At 35.5% G+C, this 22,005-nt stretch overlaps 3 protein-coding genes and 1 pseudogene across 5 annotated transcripts in view; 1 reads left to right on the top strand and 3 right to left on the bottom strand.

The window, feature by feature from the left end:
* Positions 1-8,060: 8,060 nt before the first annotated feature.
* Positions 8,061-10,787, top strand: LOC107681096 (WD repeat-containing protein 73-like). 2 transcript variants are annotated; one of them, XM_016477254.1, is made up of 8 exons: positions 8,061-8,263; positions 8,398-8,465; positions 8,555-8,640; positions 8,719-8,807; positions 9,058-9,125; positions 9,346-9,507; positions 9,586-9,954; positions 10,110-10,787. In XM_016477254.1, exons 1-8 carry the CDS (start codon positions 8,211-8,213, stop codon positions 10,349-10,351), a joined length of 1,137 nt encoding a protein of 378 aa, XP_016332740.1. In that variant the 5' UTR covers positions 8,061-8,210; the 3' UTR covers positions 10,352-10,787. The 2 variants fall into 2 exon arrangements, with proteins under 2 accessions (XP_016332740.1, XP_016332741.1); XM_016477255.1 differs by having other exon boundaries at positions 8,066-8,263; positions 10,113-10,787.
* A 1,150-nt stretch (positions 10,788-11,937) lies between these two features.
* On the bottom strand, positions 11,938-15,855 carry LOC107681068 (sialidase-3-like; annotated as a pseudogene).
* On the bottom strand, positions 15,280-18,459 carry LOC107681093 (sialidase-4-like). The gene is made up of 3 exons (XM_016477250.1): positions 18,455-18,459; positions 18,060-18,308; positions 15,280-17,431 (listed from the first exon to the last, which is right to left on the bottom strand). The coding sequence occupies exons 2-3, from the start codon at positions 18,291-18,293 to the stop codon at positions 16,523-16,525; spliced, it is 1,143 nt and encodes a 380-aa protein (XP_016332736.1). The 5' UTR covers positions 18,294-18,308; positions 18,455-18,459; the 3' UTR covers positions 15,280-16,522.
* Positions 18,460-20,389: 1,930 nt separating this feature from the next.
* Positions 20,390-22,005, bottom strand: part of LOC107681103 (sialidase-3-like) — a 2,940-nt gene continuing 1,324 nt past the window's right edge. For both annotated transcript variants that reach the window (XM_016477265.1, XM_016477266.1), the window contains exon 3: positions 20,390-21,400. In XM_016477265.1, the coding sequence (XP_016332751.1) occupies positions 20,438-21,400 (963 nt within the window). In that variant the 3' untranslated portion in view covers positions 20,390-20,437. The remainder of the gene's footprint in view (positions 21,401-22,005) is intronic.

Raw genomic sequence — 22,005 nt, 5'->3', positions numbered from 1 at the left:
ATAGATAGAAAGACAGATAGACAGACAATAGATGTTAAATGTTGAAAATAAATGTTGATGAGTAGGTAGATGATAGAAAATAAATGTTGAGGAGTAGGTAGATGATAGATGGATGGATGATCGACAGATACATAAATAGATAGAAAGACAGACAGTAGATAGGTAGATGGATGGATGGATGGATGTGGGTAGATGGATGATAGACAGATACATAATTAGACAGAAAGACGGATAGACAGACAGTAGTAGATAGATAGATAGATAGATAGATAGATAGATAGATAGATAGATGGATGGTCAGATGGATGGACAGATGAATGGATGAATAGATGGACAGACAGATGGACGGGTGTGTTGGTGAGTAGGTAGATGGATAGATGGATGGATGATAGACAGATACATAGAAAGATAGATAGACAATAGATAGGTAAATGGATGGATGGATGGGTGTGTTGGTGAGTAGGTAGATGGATGGATGATAGACAGATACATAAATAGATAGAAAGACAGATAGATGGTCAGTAGGTGGATGGATGGATGGGTGTGTTGGTGAGTAGGTAATTGGATGGATGGATGGATGGATGGATGGATGGATGGGTGTGTTGGTCAGTAGGTGGATGGATTGATGGATGGATGAATGATAGACAGATACATAAATAGATAGAAATACAGACAGTAGGTGGGTAGATGGATGGATGGACAGATAGATGGGTGTGTTGATGAGTAGGTAGATGATGGATGGATGATCGATAGATACATAAATAGAAAGACAGACAGAAAGTAGATGGATGAATGGATGATAGACAGATAAATAAATAGACAGAAAGACAGATAGACAGACAGAAAGTAGGCAGGTAGATGGATGATGGATGGGTGTTGGTAGATGGATGATAGACAGATACATAATTAGACAGAAAGATGGATAGACTGACAGTAGGTAGGTAGATGGACAGATGGATGGATAAATGGATGGACGGATAAATGGATGGGTGTGTTGGTGAGAAGATATAGATAGATAGATAGATAGATAGATAGATAGATAGATAGATAGATAGATAGATAGATGGCTGGAGAGATGAATGGATGAATAGATGGACAGACAGATGGACAGGTGTGTTGGTGAGTAGGTAGGTAGATGGATACAGTAGATGGATGGATGATAGACAGATACATAAATAGAAAGACAGATAGACAGACAGTAGGTAGGTAGATGGATGAATGGATGGACGGACAGATGGATGGGTGTGTTGGTGAGTAGGTAGGTAGATGGATAGATGGATAGATGGATGGATGATAGACAGATACATAAATAGAAAGACAGATAGACAGACAGTAGGTAGATGGATGGATGGATGGATGGATGGATGGATGGATGGATGGATGGATGGATGGATGGATGAAAGGATGGACAGACAGATGGATGGGTGTGTTGGTGAGTAGGTAGGTAGATGGATAGATGGATGGATGATAGACAGATACATAAATAGATAGAAAGACAGATATACAGACAATAGATAGGTAGATGGATGGATGGATGGATGGATGGATGATAGACATACATAAATAAATAGAAAGACAGATAGACAGACAATAGATAGGTAGATGGATAGATGGATGGATGATAGACACATAAATAGATAGAAAGACAGATAGTCAGTAGATAGCTGGATGGATGGGTGTGTTGGTGAGTAGGTAGTTGGATGGATGGATGGATAGATGGACAGATGGATGGGTGTGTTGATGAGTAGGTAGATGATAGATGGATGGATGATCGACAGATACATAAATAGATAGAAAGACAGATAGACAGACAGTTGGTAGATGGATGGATGGGTGTGTTGGTGAGTAGATAGATAGATAGATAGATAGATAGATAGATAGATAGATAGATAGATGAAACCAGTAGTGATGATGCTATCTTGGTAAGAAATTAGAACACTTTCCTGTTAATAGACATCTCTATGATGGGATGCAGTTGTCAGATTATGTAAATCATGCACAAAAGCTCTTGGCTCCCTTGAAGACTTCAAAGTAGCAGGGTTAGAGAGGGAATTAGTTTGCTGGCTAATCTCAGCGGATGAAGGAATGGAAGTTTCACTTTGTTAATATACCCGCATTCTTAATGGGAGAGAGAGAGAGAAAAAAAGAGAGAGACATCAAAGTGGAGCAATATTACTTTTTTTTCAGAGACCTTCCCTTTGATTTGTGAATGAGTTTGCACACGGACAATCCAGTTTTAGCGGAACACTTTTCATCCTATACCATTTACACTGCTACTGGTGAATCTAGAAAAGATTATTTTATATATTTAATGAAGGATTTTTAGACACAGCTTTTGGTAATAATCCTACAAATTGCAAAGGACTGGAGCTAAACTGAATTTTCCACTGTTTCCTAAATATCCCTGCTACAAATGTAACCAGCATATCCCAAAGTGTGTGTAGTGGGCCATTTCATTCCCATCTGTGCAATTTATAAAGAGGCCCTGCCTGAAATTAAAATTATAATCGTTGGAAGAATACAAAAATATAGAACTTTTAGAAACCATTTGAATGTTTCTGAACATAGTTTTAAGTCTCCAGTATGCAGTTCTTTGTAACCCCGGTGAAAACACTATGGCATGATAGACACTTGACATTTTATTCTATGAAGAACATTTTCTGTACAGGTTTCAGGCAGTCCATCCAGCTCAGTTTAAATAGTATCTTTGTAATCAAGTCAACGGTATATTACAATAGTCCAGTCTAGAGGTCATGAATGCATGAACTAGCTTTTCTGCATCAGAAACAGGTATCATGTTTCGTAACTTGGCAATGTTTCTAAGATGGAAGAATGCTGTTTTTGTCACATCCCCACAATCTTACGTTTAGCAGTAGCTACTGTAAAGCGGAATAATAGGCATATTGTACATTCTACTTATTCGTTTTTCTACAGTAATTTTTACTTCGTCCACACTACTACACTTCTTAGAGCCGAAATTCTGTAGCCTTGCACACATTTGCACGTTTGTCATCTGCGCATGTGCAACAACTGCACCAGTGCTTTTAAAACCTACTCTGAGGATTAGATGGAAAACGCTATAGTAAATTCAACAGAACACGAAAAATCAGAGGTCAGAAGGTAATGGCGTTTGTTCAAGAATAGAAAGATGATGCAACGTGCTGTCCTCTCCAGGTCAGGTGAAGTATTACAAAACAGATGTAGTGCGCATGCGTCGAACGAATCGTAGGTACGTTATGATTAATGCTGAACTGGGGACAGCATACTACAGCTTATGCTGCCATAGAAATAAATATGTAAAAATAGCAAGAGTAGAATGCAGTTCTGAATTCAGCTTAAATTTAGTCTGAAAAGATAAATGAATATTTGATTAATTATTACATGAAATGTGGGAAGACTGAAAATGAGCAACAGAGACAATTATCATGAGAGGACACGAGTATGTTTTGTGAGAACTTTGAACTGTAACCCATTCATCATTGTTTTGACATTAAACAACTGCTGCAGGTAGCTCTAGAGCCAAAACTACAATATATGACAAACAATTCTGTTAGCCTACATCATTCCATACAGTCATAATTACAGCATGACTGACAGGAGGGATGTCTCTTTTCAAATGTGGCTTTGTGTGTGTGTGTGTGTGTGTGTGTGTGTGTGTGTGAACAAACAGTCGCAGTCTCCCTATGGGTTCATCATCCAACATCTTGTCAAAGAACGCAGTGACAACGATCCTTTTCAAATCCATCATGATTTATTTTCACTTTATGGTATCCTTGTGACATTTGCAGAAAAGCTCTCTTTCTTTATTTTGGTTTTTATGAATTACCATGTCATTTAAATGTCCTCATTTGCATGAGACTGTTCTCAGCATCTACCCACAGATTTGAGGGGGATTTCAAGTTAAAAAGCAAGGTCAGTCGTGCTCTCATTGTCACATGGCACTTCAACCTTCACCACAGTATATCAGGGAGCCACTGGCTCAATTTTTTTTCTTTTTCTTTTATGTCGGGCAGATGCAGTCGCCATGGTTTCTCTCTTCTGAAATAAAGGTGGACTAAAACACACGGAAATGTGACCATTTGCAGAAACAGACAGCTTAAAAGCCTGTCACAAAGCATAATTATCTGTATTATGTATAATTTTCCACAGCAGTAAGGCGAAGTCAGAAACCACTGTAACCACAGCATGCATGTGCACCGAGAAGTTTCAAACCAGAACCTGAATGGGTTTCAGTCCTTAGACCCAAATCTCTCTAATGTTCCCCTCTGTTTCCTGGGGGAATGTGTTTGTATTTGGACCCTCCATAATGGCCTTGTGATGCATTAGATGACGCACATTAGAAAAAGGCTAATAATGCCATGACCCATTTTCACTCTTTTTACCAACTTAACTCGCTTTGTACAATTCCCCATTAGCTGCACTCTGTCTTCTAAAGGATATGTGGTTTTACCCTCATTCCACTGAACAACGTGAGAACCGTGAATAATCTGCTTTAATAACAGATAAGACTGTTTGATTGCTATCATGAACACTTCAAGGAAGCTGAAATTCCTGCAGAAAAAGAAATGGAAGGTGTGCTAAGATTAGATTTAAAATATATCAATACAGCTTTATTAAGGAACATATTTTGTACTAAAGCAATTTGTATTCCAATAAAGGAATGATTGTATGAAACATACTGAGACATAAAGTGAATTTAGAGAAAGAAAATGAATTTAGCCGTATTCATAATTTAGTGTCATTGAAGGATTTTTGCTCCATGGCTTTTAATGCTACAGTGACATCTGCTGGTTCATTCATAAATCAGATTTTTGGGGATAAAATCAAAAAAGATCAAAGGCCTATAATGATATTTCAGTACACTGTAAAAAGATTTTTCAAAGATGTAAATGTTGTTCAGAATTTCACTTTCAATTCAGTGTGTTTCTTCCCATTTCTTTGAAATTGGTTGTGAAGTTTAGCAATTCCTTCAGTGAAATTAGTTTGTTTTTTTCAGTGACTTGTAGGATTTATCCTCATGAGGTCCATCATACCTATTAAGAACAAGTTTTAGGCTACTGGCAGAATGAATATAGTCGTTAAATATTTTACACCAGAATATTTAGAATAGAAAGACTATCAGATTGCAAATCCTTGGAAGAATAATAAAAATACTTGTGATAATCCGGTAACCTACTCACTACAATTTTGTCAGTAATTTTCATCACCTAGCTAACAAAAATATGTTTAAGAATGTAACATTCAAGTTATGAAAATATTGTTTCTGAATGTTCAAAATGTCCATTTTTTTTTAAATATTGTTTTAAAAATGTTCTTCTTCTTCTTCTTCTTCTTCTTCTCGGTTATGCTAACATTAAGGGAACATTCTTCCATTTTATCATTTTGCGAACAGTATAAAACCAGATAACTCTAAACAAATGTTTTAATGTTACTGGATGCACGTTGTTCATAACTTTGAGTGAACCGTCTCAGAATGTTGGCCAAAGTTGGGAATATACTAAAAAGGGTGTGAAATGACACTGTTTGATAGATGCTATGAGCCTCAGATTAAAATTACTCTCTGGTAAATCTCTGGTTTTCCTAATTTTAAAACACCTCTTCTATAAAATATATAGCTGTAATTCAGCTCCCCTGGACTCCTCCCTTTTGACTCAATGTTGTATAAATGAAACATTGGCACTGCCATCAACACAGCCTGAAAGGATGAGACTGTAAAACTATGGAGAAGCTTGGCATGATTCTGTTTGTTGCATTGCTTGCACTTTTTGCAGGGAATGGTAGGAGATTTTTACTGCATGGGTGGAGTGTTTGTGTGTGTTTGTGGAAGTGAGGGATGCGATATTTGAATTTAGAAAACAAAAGACTGAATTTACACATTCATTAATGTTTCTTATTTAATTTGTGAATGTGTTGCTTACTTATTTGACAAGTAAATTCATCTGAATCATCCGTATATTGGATTTTTAGTCATAACTGTATTTGTTTGTTTTACGTAACATTAAAGCTTGTGTGCAAAGATGCTACTAACATTTCAATTCAACATATACATGCACATGCACAACACTACTTGGATAATTTTGGATATTATTTTGTCTCAGTGCATCATGATGAAGTGCAGATTCAGAATTGGACATGTGGTTATGGAGGACTCTGTCATCGTTTCTGTTTTGATCAGGAATACATTGTTGATCACCATGGTTGTCCACGCAGATACAGGTGTTGATATAAAGTGACAAAAAAAAAAATAAAAAATTGTGCTGCTTAATTATTTCTGTTTTTTTTTCAGCCTTCTTTGATGAGTGGAAAGTTGAAAAGGACAGCATTTATTTGAATCAGAAATCTTTTGTAACATTATAAATGCCTTTACTGTCACTTTGGAATTAAAAAAACATATACATTTCTTTCAAATAACAAAAGAAAAATCTTACTAAACCCAAACTTTATAATATAATATATAACACTTTCAGATTTATTAAACACAAATGTAAAGGTCGTAACTCTTAACAATGGTTTGTTCATTATTTTCAGATGCTGTGCGGTTTTAGCAAAAAAAAAAAAGTCACAATCTTAGCAGGCCTCGACTGCTGATTGATTTGAAAAGTACATTGTCAGAAGAGTGACTTCTTTATTTAGATTTCAGTACTGATATGAAGCAAATGAAAAACGTTTTAATTATCATTATATAACTAATTCATATTAATTAGCCTTTTGGCATTTAACAATGATTTTCTAGAGGTGAAAATAAAGTTCCTGTAAAAATGGTTCGTGTTTGAAAAAAAGAAGTGTGTTCATCTGAAGTGTGTGAGAATCTCAAAATAAAAAGCAGCTGAAGTAATGAGCTGTGGAACATTGCAAGTACACATGGGGATGATATTTTAGCATACAACATAAGTGAGGCAGATCACAAACTGAGTAAAGCTGATGGGAGAGCTAAAACATGTCACCACCGTAAATCCTGGATTACAATGAATACATGGTTCTTTTTCAAGAGAGGCATGCCACACATTTCCAACATTTCACTCTATTCAGTCTGTGTTTATGAAAGTCAAAGGATGGTCTGGTTTAAGTGGAGCCAGCTTTGCTCTGCATTGTACAGCCACTAGACAATAACACATCCAATGAAGGCTCTGACCCGAATAGCTGTTTTGGAATGCTGCTTTTGTAAATCAAATATTTGCCAAACGTTTTTTACTCATTCACTATCCAGAGATTTTCTGTTTTGCTTACCAACATTATTACACAATAAACCAGAATATGATTTACAAGTCAGTAGCCATTCCCTATGTGCTCAAATCAACTTGATTTTATGGCATTATTTGCTGTTCATGCACAGTTAAATGGTTAAAATAAATATTTTCATTATGCAATAGTGGTGGATTTCCAAAAGATTGTGTGTACGAAGATATCCACCTTTTTTTGTAACAGGGAAGTAAGATATTTTCTTTGAATGTGAAGTACCTCTGATTCATCAGCACTTGTATGGGTAAATAGGCCTAACTAGGTGACAAACAAAGTGCAATAAATGGTAAAACTATTTGCTCAACAACCCATAGTGTTTATGACTATGATAATACAATATAATAATATGATTTTAAAATACCAGTTTGTAACTGGAAGCGAATGTCAAGTTCAAGTTAAATATTAAATTTAAGGTAAGAAGCCTGCTCTTATATTAATTCTTAACTTCATCTTTTTTCACCATATTGGAGAATTAAATTTATTATCCCAGCCCAAAACAAAACTAAAATTATTATTTTAAAGTATTTGATTACTTTACTTTACTTTACTTTACTTTACGTTACTTTACTTTACTTTACTTTACTTTACTTTACTTTACTCTACTCTACTCTACTCTACGTTACGTTACGTTACGTTACTTTATTTTACTTTACTTTAATTTTAAAGTATTTGATTACTTTACTTTACTTTACTTTACTTTACTCTACTCTACGTTACGTTACGTTACGTTACTTTATTTTACTTTACTTTACTTTACTTTGCTTTACTTTACTGTACTTTACTTTACTTTACTTTACTTTGTGCCGGCAGATGGCGACAACGGAACTTTGTACGTTAGAAACACATCAGGAGTACAGAAGAAAATGTTCCGGAAATATTAACCGACTTTAAATATCTGCTGATGAATAAACTTATGGAGGAGTGAGGTTTTGTATTTATTAATTTATTAAATAAGTGAACAGTTATTCAGCATGGACATATCCTCTGATGAAGCTGATGACTGGTTTATAGAATCTCTAAACACGTGAGTTGCATTTGATCGCCTGTAATAGCGGTTGTGTTTTAACACTTATTGTATTGCCTAACCTAGACAGCATTATCTTGAGCACCAGGGACGTGTTTCATTACCCAGTTAATCTGCGTCCTTTTTGATTTCAGATATAAAGATCTGCATGTATTTCAACTCGAGCATCCGACAAAAGTAATAGAGTGGACGGGTGAAAAAAGTAAGGCTTCTCTGAATCTCCGAAAATTTTGAATCATTAAAGTAGAAAATCTATTAAATTCTAAAGGCTGTTTTCATTCTGTATTCCAGGTATTTGTGTTGCAGGATACACTGGAGCAAGAAGTGAAATCTTAGAGTTACTTCTGCCTCTTAAATTATATGCAGGAGAAAACCAGGTGTATAAAGGATTTAGTAGCATATGTATTTTGAATGTGCAATTCATTTAATTAACTGCTTATTGGTCACTACTTTAGAGTCTTTGTGCAGAAAGAGACTTCAAAGTACAGCATGGTGGCTTTTCAGAGGAACCTATTGAGAGTTTGATACATATCCCTGGAACAAGGTCAAAACTAGATCTTGATATGCTCAGAAGTGAAATCTCATCTGCTTGATAATATTAATGCCTTTTCTATTGTAACTGTCTATTTCAGTCTATTTACTGGCAAAATACTGCTTTAGTTTGATTTGACACGATGCCAACAACAGCAAGATATTGAGAAATATTCAATTCTAATCAGTTTTAAAAGTTTAGAGGCCTATTTATTTTGCCATCTGTATGATGATATGATTATTTGATATACAGTTCTTTACAGATGTGCGGTGACTACTGGAAGTTCTAGTTCAACGTTGCAGATTTGGGATATTGGAGGCGATGATAGTGGTAGGATTCATGTCTGTGTAATTCATTACAAATTAAATTAACAATGAGAAATTAAACTAATAATCTACATGCATTTGTTGAATCCTGTATAATTGTTTTCTAAATAGAAAATCATTATAATTTTTAAATTATTTTAAATAATCTGACATTTTTGAATTCATGGAGCATTTTGCAAAGTCTTAAAATTTCATGTAGCATCTTACCTGTTTTTGCAACACAGATGTTATAAAAAGGACTGGAGTCATAAACCTCAAGAGCACATCAGCAAAAGGCATTAAAATAGCACCAGGATTGACAGACGAACCAGCAGTCCTTCATGGTTCTGGTATAAGTGAAGTTCAGCTGACAGAGATAGCAACAGGACGGGTTCTGTATACAGTAGGTAATATCAAAACGTATTTATTTTTTAAGTGCTTTATTAGTACAGCTCATTTCATATTACTTATTTATTGTTTTACAGCGAAAGAGTCCTCCGATTCAGTGAGTGGCTTACAGTTTGTGAATGCTTGTGTATTTCTCATTTGTGCGAGTAATGGCACTTTGCTAATGGGTGACACAAGAGATCCCTCGACTTGTCATTATCCTCTGCAAGACAGTAAGAGTGGTTTGCACTGGTCATTTGGGTTGAGGAGTGACAGCTCTCAGTCCGAACCTTCCTGTTGTACTGTAGCCAGACTCTCGTCCTCTGGTCACATGCTGCTGTCTGATCTAAGAGATTTGCAGAGTCCGTTTTGTCAAACGAAACTAAATGTCCAACATAGCACATCAAAGAATGACTTTCTGAATGTTTCTTGGGCTCCTGTTCTCAACAGATGTCTTTCTGTGTCGGGTAAGTAAAGAATGCTTCCATTTTTCCTGTCTCAAGTAAAGAACAAACCCTTTAGTTTTGTAAGATTGTTAGATACAAAATGTCATGTTCATCTTCCTTAATGGGAAGACCTCTGGTTACCAATGACCTGACAATTTTTGTTTTCTTGAATTTAGAAGGCTTTGATGGAACAGTGCACATCTACAACACAATGGATTGGAGTACAGAGGGACAGAGCCCTCAGCCAGTTTTTTCACACCGTGGTCATGAAATGTCACATGAAGCAAAATACAGCAGTTCCCCGCCTGTGGTTACCACCCATTCTTGGCATCAATCACGACCAAAAACTCTTCTCTCAGCAGCTACGGATGGATCTCTACATGTATGGGACTGGGTGGATAAAATCATTGACAGATGATGTTGATGTTCATTAGATAATTAATAGTCAAAACTATTGTGTAATGATACAAGGAAATCAAATTTGCATAATAGTTTGCAGTCCGAGTACAATGTTTGTGAACTCATTGAGTAATATTAAACAATTGAAAAATTATTTTGACAGTGATCTTTAGCAAACTATTATTACACAGCTCTCTGGAATACTTAATTCTGATTGGTCAGTCGCTGCTTTCAGCAGTGTGATATTTCAACTCAAATCGGAATTTCATGTCCATGTATATGAATTTATGGTGAGTAGCCATGTAATAATCATCATAAAATTTAATATAGTAGCATAACACCATTTCTACACTGGACGCAGACAGCGTGATGAGACAAAAGCAAAGAGAGCACATTATTATCACTGATGCGGGATGGTGACAAATCCATGTTATATTTCTGACGTAGGCCTACTCCAGGACAAAGGACTTACGTAAAATTTAATATAGTAGCATAACACCATTTCTACACTGGACGCAGACAGCGTGATGAGACAAAGCAAAGAGAGCACATTATTATCACTGATGCAGGATGGTGACAAATCCATGTTATATTTCTGACGTAGGCCTACTCCAGGACAAAGGACTTACAATAACAGGACAAACAGTGTATTCTGTTTAATTAGATTCCAGTTTCTGTATTTAAAAAAAGTGGTAACAATTTACTTAAAGCCTGTATGTATAATGCATTATAAAATATGTTTTAATGCATTAATTATGCCTTGTAGTGCACCTTAATTTATTGTGCAATCTCATGAATAACACTTATCAGTTCTTTGTTACACTATGCATTTTAAGTTCTGTTATAATTATTTATGACAAGATAATGTATTACATAATTATAATGAATTATACCCTTTAATAGCCCTTTATAATGCATTACACATAAAGGCTTTTAAGTGTTACCAAAAAAGTTTCAGTCAGATAATGTAATTATTTTATGTGTATGTAACGTTATGAAATTACCAATAAAAAATGCTAAACTAATTAAAGTATTTTAACCGTTTCCTACATATTGAATAATTCATGTGTATAGAATATAGTTTTTAAAAAGGAATATTTCAGAATTATTGGCATGCACTTCTAGTAAGGGAAGCATATTACTTGGTTGGTAACAATCAGCAATTTTCATTAGTAAAAAAAAAGTTTTTGCAGTATGAACTTGAACATTGCTATGGAGAATCCACAGGCTATCTCATCAATTTCTGTTTTGTCTCCACATTCCATGAGACAGGCAATGTACTCGCTTTTTTACACTCAGCCAGCTCTGAGTATCCACTTGGACCATCATTGGTTTTGGGAAACATTTTCCATAAATTTGGATCCAATGGTGAATTATTCATATAGATTCCGAGATTCTTTCTCTCCTTTTGATCGGATGTACCCTGATCAGGGTAATGAATTTTCAGCACACTACCTTGGCAACCCTTACCGGTTTCTATCAGCTTTTGAATAGTTGAAGGTTTGTCAAATGCTTGTCCATGCTGCTGCTTGAGCTTCGACTCTGTGGCCAGATGTACTTCGAGCATTGCAGTACAGTGTATTGCTACCACTGTCATCTATGATCTCAGCCATCACTGTAGAATGTGAATGCACGTGATGTGAGCTGAACATTTGTGGATTTAAAGTATGCATATGCTGGGATAATCAGTCTTCCACCCTTCATTTGAACACCACGTCCTGGTCCAACAACAAAGGTGGCCCAGTTTTTCTCCTCAACGATTACACGTTCTGTCAAGTCCTCAGTTTGGCTCCAGGTTGTTCCGGTGTCCTGACTGGTTATGTAACAAAGTCGTGCCTGGTTCTTTTTTGTCTTTTTTTATCGTCTTCAGCGACCCCAATGGGAACACAAATGAAAAAGCGAAAGAGGGTCTTGGATTCTCTCTCATAAACCGGACGTGGATTCATGCTGCGGTGGTTTCGTAGAAAAGCTTTAGTGAGCTCCTCATGACTACTATCCCACTGAAATAAAAATCATGACAGTGTTCATGCCTTTTATAAACTAGACTGGTAAAGAATCTATGAAATGGAGTAGTTGTTAAGAAAACTGTCAGTTATGAATAACAATTTATGATTTTGGTTAAACATGTCTAGTACCTGAACTATATTCTTGTCATCCTCCCAACAATCCTCTCATCACAAACACTTCTGCATGTGTCATCTGGTGTATTCTGTTTTTCAGCGAAGGCGAGGTAGGTTTTAGCGTCACTGATATAAATGAGAGCTGGAATTCTGTGTCACCTGTCATTTGCAACATCTAGGCCAACCTAAACAACAACACCAACTTGGCCAATAGCACCAACATTGAAATTGTTCCTGTTTGAATATTGTTGTTTTTATGCCTGTAAGCTCAGCTGAAGGTGTGTTGTTATCCATTGTTAAATGTAAGACCTACAAATAGAATAAACGGTATAAGTTGATAATGAGACAAACTATCATATTATACTGTATTTAATTATATTATAATTACTATAAAATACATAAAAAGAAAAAAATTATTAAAGTGTTTTTTCTACCTTTTTTTGTCTAATGGTTACAAAATGTTTAAAAATGTGAGAATACAAATACTCACAGAGGTTGCAGACCAGACAAGACACATTACGTCTTCACAGGCAGGACAAACTACAGGCACTAATGACTCTTGTCCAAAACAATGGACAAATGGGTCTGTTTGAATAATGTTTTTGTTGTTTTGTCTTTGAGAGAAACTGAATTGCTTTTTGAAGATGTATTATTACCCTTTTTTTTATTCTAGCCATATAGATAGAATAAATAGAAGTATAAGTAACAGTATCCCCATATATACACTTCCGCCACATTTTAAAATGTATAAAAGACACTGCTTTAGATTCCAATTATTGAAACAAATGAAGTGGAATTTGCCAAACTTGGCCTCACGTCCAAAACAAGATAATGAGTGTAATCACTGTACAGACAGAAGTTACATAAGGAAGTTTCGCACTTCAACCTGCAAATGTATTGACGCTGTATGAAAATAAAAACATCCATGTTAACAATTTGGGACAAATACATTGTAATTTATTAGAAAAACGGTTAGTGGCACTCTGAATTTTGTGCAGCATCAGAAGTCTGGCCAACCCCCTTTATTCAGAGGTAGCGCTACAAATAAACAGTTTTTGTAAGTTCTGACACAATGTTGTATTTTATTTTTAAGGTGACACAGACATCACAAGAACACAACATATTATTCTTAAAAAATAATAAATTACATTTAGATTTTTTTTTGTCCTTGTCAAAAAGTATCCCCATAAGAAGCAATACTCACAGCAATGATTTTTTTGGAGCAGCAGCAACACAGCAGGTTCGTCACCACCTCTCAAGCCTCTCATCAGGTCTAACCAAAACATACTGAGCATCCCTTATTTATAATAACCTATATCAACACAGGAAATTTCTGAAACTAAGTTAAACTAAGTTAAACATTTACTAAGTTAAAGAGCAGGATGATAAGCAGGGTGAAAAACATTCTTTATCTGTTTCATTTATTGTAGTCCGTAAGTAAAAGTATGCAAGTAAAAGAGAGCATAAAGTATTTTTTCTTTATGTGTGAATTAAATGTTAAATACCGTTAAATCGTTAAATACCAAAATTTTTTGCATATTTGTATTCTGTAGGGTGAAAAAAATGTGTTCACTGTTTTAAGTTATATTTTTGTTTTAAAATACATATTTAATTGAGTTTGAGAGATTTCATGTTTAACAAAATCTGCATATTTCCACCATACATCAAAGAGTTATCCTGGGATGTAATGGGGAAAAACACGTTTAATACAAATAAAACCAGTTATACTGTGAATATACAGAATATTTGATTAAACATGCAACTTTATTAAATTGGTTAAAAAATACATATTTTATAATATTTTAAGGAAAAAAATGTCCCCAATATTTAATTTTTTTTGCATATTTTAATCTAAATTTTGATGAATATAATCTTATTAATGTGCTAATTTGTCTGGGTGGTGTTACTGTCTCCACTGTAGGGAAAAAGTGGCAACACAGACATAAGTAGCACCAGTGTTATAAGCGTAAGCACCAATATTTTATTAAAATGAATTAAAATGTCCTTAAGCTTCCATTTTATGAACGTTTTTCAATTTCTTACATATTCTCTTTTGCTACTCCAATTCACAGCAATGCAAAAGTTATATTTTGCATTAGTTCTCCTGTTTGACACAATCTTGAAGGGCTGTGTTGGATAAAAATATGCTTTACGTGCTTTTTTTTATTGTGTTTATATAACTGTTATTTATTATATTCCAATTAGCTTGCTTTATCTGGCAAAAGTCCTGTGATTTCCCAAGTTACTGCTGATTTGAACTGCAAGTAGATACAGACAGATCCATTATGTTTACTGGACTGGGCCACTGACAGATGCTATCACTAATATTTTATCACTAAGTGCAAAAGGAGTTGAGGACTGTGCAATGAGCTTGTGGTGACATTTGGAGTATCTGGAATAATTAGATAATAATGATTTAATGATTTATGAGCCATGTTACGTGCATGAATTATAAACACTGGGATAACTTTATCTCTTATGTCAAAAATGAATTATGGTCTCTATCCCTAATGTTACACAGCCCTGCGCAAATGTTTAAAAACACATCTTATCTTTACTGAGCACTCAAATAATACTGAAAAGAAGTGAAAATGGTGTGATACAGCAGAATGTGCAACAAGATACTGATTGCCTATAGTTATCTTTTTTCTAAAATGATTTCAAGAGGTAATGTAACATTAGAGAAACTTATCTGAAATAAAACTACAGCTTGCACATTTTACTGCTGCAAAGAACCAAAGAACCCACAATGTATCAAGTTGTGAGTTTCCACTGGGGCCCTTATGGATGTTCAACTGTGACAAGATACCAACCAGGGACATGACGCTGCATTTCCTTTTTATTTCACAAGTTTGTTCATATAATCTTTGAGTATGATGAAGGTAAACAGGTATATGCTGTCCACGAAAGAGGGCTTGATATGCAACTCAAGGACTACTTCAAATAAGTTTGTAAAAAATAAAAAATAAATAAAGCACGGTTGGAGAAAGAGCGGTCATGAAAGTGAGGAAAGCAGCTGTTATAAATTTTTGCAAAAGAAAAGAAAAACTGAAATCTACAATAAAAATGGAAAAATGGCACAGAACTGCTTTGCATAAAGCACATTTTTGGCTAGACGGTAATACATCAGGAAGTATTTTGATCAAAAGTTTGGAGCAGTGGTGAAGCGGGAGGGCATGGGCCCACCCACTGAGAAGTAGGTAATTTTCCAAATGGATGTAAATTATTCAACAAAAATATTACTATTTTTTTCACTATAGCTTTATAAAAAAGTTTTTATGGTCAATTGGAGGCAGTTTCTTCATTTTCCCTCTTCCTATAGGTGTATACCATAGTCTACACTTGTCAACATGATGATTCGTCAATTTCTGTTAGTCCCACCCACCATGTTATGTTACGACATAAGGACATAATAGTAAAATGCACACGTTTGTGGAGTTGAATTTGAAAATGGTGAAACTAACATCAATCAGATCAATTTATTAAAAAAAATAAATATTGAATATCGCAATTGAAAATAAGTCTTTTAGCAATGAATCCGGACCATCTACAAATGAAACCAGACCACTGTGGGTGAGGAATTTATAAATCAGAAACTTCTGTGCCAAGCATGTTGGAAGCATCATATTAGCATTGGTATAGTGTTTGATCCGCTAAACATATGCATCCTGTGAAAAGAAACACACAAACGTTGTGCTAGATACTGTTCTCCACAGCAAACTGCATATTGGCAGCTGCACTCATTTCTACGGTCCTCAATGTTTAATCTCTTTTCAACGCGAACTGACAGAAGCACTTGATTATGAGATCATATGTAGCCCAGGTAAAGTAATGTTTTAAAGGGGTCATATGATGTTGCTAAAAAGAACATTATTTGGTGTAATGAAATGTGTTTATGTGGTTTAAAAAAAGCTTTGAATGGTAGTGTGTATGATCTTCATATTTTGATGATTTAAATATGCTTAATATCAATTTTGTGAGTACTTCTCCATTATTTTTAGCAGTAAATTACTAATTTGCCAAACGAAAAGAAAATGTTGACTTTTGCAGTCTCAATTAGCACCCCTGGCCTAAATGACGTCACTGAGTTTAAAAAGGACAAAGGCTATCCCTTCAACCTCATTTATCTCTCCACATTCCATAAGACAGGCAAAGTGTTTTCCATCTCCACAGTGAGCCAGATCGGAGTATCCACTTGGACCATCGTAGATGATCAATTTACGGTCCTCCCATCCTGAGGCATCCCACGGCGATTTATTCAAGTAGACGGCAAGGCACATTCTCTTGCTTGGATTGGTTGGATGGCAATAGAGTAGCCATGTTTTTTCAGTTGCTGGATCAGGGGCAAAACTCAACACACTTCCTTGGCAGCCATGTCCGGTCTCTGTCAGCTTACGTGCAGATGAAGGCTTGTCAAAAGCATCTCCATTACTCTCACTTAGAGCCTCGACTCTGTGGCCGGATATACTTCGAGCATTGCAGTAAAGTTTACTGTTACCTTTGTCGTCAATGATCTCAGCCATTTGACACTCATTAGACTCACCATCCACACGTTTTCCTAAATGCCAAGTACTTCCTTTATCATCACTGTAGAATGTGAATGCACGCGATGTGGGTTCACAGTTGAGAGAGTGGCAAGGATATACATATGCTGGGATAATCAGTCTTCCGTTCTTCATTTGAACACCATGTCCTGGTCCGACAGCAAAGGTGGCCCAGTCCTTCTCCTGCTCACCGATCACATCTGCTGTCAGGTCTGTCATATCACTCCAGGTTTTGCCAGTGTCATGACTGGTTATGTAACAAAGTCGTCCCTGATTCTTATTCTTGTGTATTTGTTTGTGTTCAGAGACCCCAACAGGAACAGTGATAAAAAACAGAAAGAGGGTCTTGGATTCTCTCTCATAGACTGGACATGGATTCATGCTGCGGTGGTTTGGTTGACAAGCCGAAGTGAGCAACTCATGACTATTATCCCACTGAAAACAATAAAGAAAAATAAGGCGAAAAAAAGGCTTAATATTAAAAATTCAAGTGTCTCAATCCAAGATGTAGATGAGTTTGTTTCTTCATCAGAAAAGCATTACATCAGTTGCTTACCAAACAGATACCCTGCAGTGAATGGGTGCCGTCAGAATGAGTCCAAACAGCTGATAAAAACATCACAGTAACCCACAAGTAATCAACACCACTCCTGTCAATCAATTAATGTCTTGTGTAGTATAAAAAGTAAATTACAAAAACAGTTCTAAACAAATATGTCTGTGGATTCTGAGAGGACAACAGGGGATGGATTTTTTTTTCCAAACACAACTTTTTGCTTTACAAGATGTGTGGATTACTTGTGGGTATTTTTGTGTTTTTTAATAGCTGTTCGGACTCTCAATCTGATGGCACCCATTCACTGCAAAGGATCCATTTGATGAGGAAGTGATGTAATGCTAAATGATTCCAAATCTGTTTTGATGAAGAAACAAACTCATCTACATCTCACATGGCCTGAGCCAGATGAATAAATGTATCACTTTATTTTTGGGTGAACTATTCCTTTAAAACTTAAGTTCCAGAGAACTGTTTAACACTCTACAATAATGTACCAAGACTCACCTCAACTTCACTATCCTTACATGTTCCTTTTCTCATCACAAGAACATCTGCATCCGTGTCATCTGCAGTTTTCCGCTTTTCAGCAAAGGCAAGAAACGTTTGATTGTCACTGATATAGATGAGAGCTGGAATTCTGTATGTCACCTGCATTTTTTCAGATTTCTGAGGCTCCTGTTTGAATAATGTTGTTACTGGAAAGGGTCTTGATTTGCTTCCTGTGTGTGTTTTGTCCATTGTTAAATTTAAATCCTGAAAATATAATAAGCAGATTTATATTATTAGCTAAAAAAAAAAAAAGTCACAAGGCAAGATTAAGCAATATAAACTAAGTCAAGTGGTGATGTCTTATCGAGGATTTAAGTTACTTATAAAGGAAAGATAATTTTTTGTTGTACCCTGTCCTTCCTTCTTTTGGCTATATTCTCTCAGTTTTCACAATAGGTCCGAACCAATACGGCTCAGTTTTTATACGTATGTTGCTCTGTCGAGCGGCAGAAAATATTTTATGTAGGCCATTCTGAGTCAACACCATGCTTTTCCAATGAGGGGGAAAAGGACTGTTTTCCTGAATGCTTAATTATGAACAAGATGGGAAACCATTTAAAATAATTTCAATATTATATCCACTGCGATCTTATCAATATATGTAATAAAAATACTAATATATACATATACAGTATACATCTTTATCAGTGAAAATACTTCATTAATTCTGTCCACTATGACCTTGTCATGAAAAGGCCAAACGGCACACTTAATAATCAAAAATATAGTATTATTTGGCTGCCGATTATATCCATGCAACACAATCAGTCAATTTTGATTAAAAGCATGACCAGATTAAACTTAATCATACCATAAATTTGAATAACACTAGTCTTTATCAGTGCAATATTGATAGTGTCCTCTTGAACTACTTCAAATGAAAACATCACAATTTGTTAAAACTAGACTGTTCCAGTTAATCTGTGGTAATTACAGATGCAACACAGCTATTTACAATAAAATGACAAAAATAGTGTCAAACACTATACTAAAGATAATACATGTACAAATGTCGAGCTAAAGTAACCTTTGCACCCCGAGCCAGTAGAAGGTAATAGGGAGAAATATCTTAAAATATTAAAATATTTTTAAAATTGCAGTATTTTTACAGTGAAACTAAATGAATCAAAATAAAAAGTCTACACAGTCCAAAATAAAATTAAGCAGCCTATATTGACATAAAAATACATGACAAACAAATGAGTAATGACCATCATACAGTCCTATAACAAAGGTCAACAAGCAAATAATAGGCATTTGCTTACAATAAATACATAAATACAAGGTAAAGCATACCTTACATGTATCAAGCCAGGACCAGCACAGTCATGATTTAATTATCACATTAACTGCTTAATTTTTTAAGCCATAACAGTTTCATGACTTCAAGAGATGCTCGGACTTCACCTCAGATAAATTTATCTGAATTCAAAATACAGCTATTTTGTCGCAGTGCGATAAAATAGCTTCTCTTCCCTGCAAACGATACAATGACGAATGAATGGTTGCTTAACTTAAAGGCAAAAAACAATTCAAAAGATAAGCATCTATCCCTATAGAGAATGAGAAGTAACCATGGGAACGGATAGCGATTTCAAGAGATGCTCGGACTTCACCTCAGATAAATTTATCTGAATTCAAAATACAGCTATTTTGTCCCCGTTTTTTTTTTTTTTGTATCCAGTAGAAAGAAGCAAATCTAACGCAGAAGCAAACGTTAAAGGACTAGTTCACCCAAAAATTACATTTGCAGAAAATTTACTCACCCTCGCCCTCAAGATGTAGATGAGCTTGTTTCTTCATTGCAACAGATTCAGAGAAATTTAGCATTACATACATTTTTCACCAATGGATCCTCTGCAGTGAATGGATGCCGTCAGAATGAGAGTCCAAACAGCTGATGAAATATTTATTTATTAAATCATTATTTAGAATTGTTCTTGTAAACATTGCAAGTAAATTTCTCTTCTGATTCAGTAAAGAGGACTGATTCAATGGTTTAAAGTTAAAAACATCTTAATGGAGGATTTGTTTATTACAAACACAGCTTTTCGCGTCACAAAATAATAATTGGTGGACTGGAGTGGTGTGGATTACTTTTGAATTATTGTTTTTAATCAGCTGTTTGAACTCTCATTCTCACGGCACCCATTCACTGAAGGATCCATTGGTGAACAAGTTGATATTAAGCTAAATTTCTCCAAATTTGTTCAGATGAAGAAACAAACTCATTTACATCTTGGATGGCCTGAGGATGAACACATTTTAGGCAAATTTTCATTTTGGGGTGAATTATTCATTTAAAACTTGCCATAGGAAGTACTTTTATCGTTTCAAGTGCACAATAAATTGCTGAGTTTAAATTCCACAAAGGCTATTTCCTCAATCTCACTTTTCTCTCCACACTCCATGAGGCAGGCAAATCGCTCCTCACACTGTGTCAAATCTGAATATCCACTGGGACCCTTATGGATGATCCATGGTTGGCCCCAACCAGACGTTTTCAAGGGTGATTTATTCAAGTAAACTCCAAGATCCTTCCTTTTCTTTTTACTAGTTGGATGGGAATAGAGTAACCACGTTTTTGTGTCTGACTGTGTCAAGCAATCATTTGGGCTCTTCTCCACTTCATCCAATGGCTCGGGCACAGGGAAGCTCAACACGCTACCCTGGCAGCCATGATGGGGCTCCACGAGTTTCTGAGCAACATGAGGGTTGCCAAAAGCTGCCCCGCTGCTCTCACTTAAAGCCTCCACTCTGTGGCCACATGTACTACGGGCGTTGCAGTACAAATGACTCCCATCAGCGTGGTCTATGATCTCAGCCATCTCACATTCGCAGGATTTCATTGGGATTTTTTCTCCCATCTGCCAGGTGACACCACGGTCATCACTATAGAACGCCAAAGCATGAGGCCTGACTATGAGTGGAAAATTAAAAGGAAAACACCTACAATGTATGTAATAAACATAAGCTGGAATGATTAGTCTTCCACTTTTCATCTGAATACCATGTCCTGGTCCAACTGCAAAAGTAGCCCAGTTGCAAATCTCATCTCCAACAATATTTGTTAAATCTGTTAACTTGTTCCAGTTTTGGCCATAGTCTGTACTAGTGACGTAACACAGCCGTGCTTGGTTTCTACCCGTAGCAATCTGGTGATACTCTGTGGTACTGCCCAATATGCAGACAAAGAACAGATAGATGGTTTTGGATTTCCTCTCATAGACTGGACAAGGATTCATGGTGCGATGATCCGGCAAACGAGCAGAAGAGAGTGTTTGAGCAGGAGACCACTGAAAACAATGACAATTAATTCAATTGTGTATAAATGTTGTGGTCAGTAAGATTTTTTAAAATGTTTTTGAAGTTTCTATGCTAACTAAGGCTGCATTTATCTGATCAAAAATACAGTAAAAACAGTAATATTATAAAATATTATTATCATTTAAAATAACTGTTTTCTATTTTAATATATTTTAAAATACAATTCATTCCTGTGATGGCAAAGCTGAATTTTCAGCAGTCATTACTCCAGTCTTCAGTGTCACGAGACCTTTAGATATTATTCTAGTATGCTGATTTTGTGCGCAATAAACATTTATTATTATTATCAATGTTGAAAGCAGTTGTGCTGCATAATGTTTTTTGGAAATACTGATAGATTGTTTTCAGTGATGAATAAAAAGTTCAAAAGAACAACAATTATTTGAAATAAAAAGTATTTTCTGTCACTTTTGAACAATTTAATGCATCCTTGCTGAATAGAAGTATTAAAGGGGTTATATGATGCGATTTCAATTTTTCCTTTCTCTTTGAAGTGTTTCAAGCTCTTGGTGCATAAAGAAGATCTGTAAAGTTGCAAAGACTAAAGTCTCAAATCCAAAGAGATATTCTTTAT

This window comes from Sinocyclocheilus anshuiensis, unplaced genomic scaffold (genome assembly GCF_001515605.1).
Source record: "Sinocyclocheilus anshuiensis isolate Anshui unplaced genomic scaffold, SAMN03320099.WGS_v1.1 scaffold412, whole genome shotgun sequence".
Lineage (NCBI taxonomy): Eukaryota > Metazoa > Chordata > Actinopteri > Cypriniformes > Cyprinidae > Sinocyclocheilus > Sinocyclocheilus anshuiensis.
Note: the sequence above shows the minus strand (reverse complement) of the source record. Positions and strands in the feature narration are given on the sequence as shown.

Excerpts from the sequence above, each read along its gene's own strand:
- LOC107681096 (XM_016477254.1), top strand. The coding sequence starts at position 8,211 with ATGGACATATCCTCTGATGAAGCTGATGACTGGTTTATAGAATCTCTA. Across the intron at positions 8,264-8,397 it reads TTTATAGAATCTCTAAACAC|ATATAAAGATCTGCATGTAT; the intron begins GTGAGTTGCATT and ends TTTTGATTTCAG. Across the intron at positions 9,126-9,345 it reads TATTGGAGGCGATGATAGTG|ATGTTATAAAAAGGACTGGA; the intron begins GTAGGATTCATG and ends TTTGCAACACAG.
- LOC107681093 (XM_016477250.1), bottom strand. The coding sequence starts at position 18,293 with ATGGACAAAACACACACAGGAAGCAAATCAAGACCCTTTCCAGTAACA. Across the intron at positions 17,432-18,059 it reads GTAAGGATAGTGAAGTTGAG|TGGGATAATAGTCATGAGTT; the intron begins GTGAGTCTTGGT and ends TATTGTTTTCAG.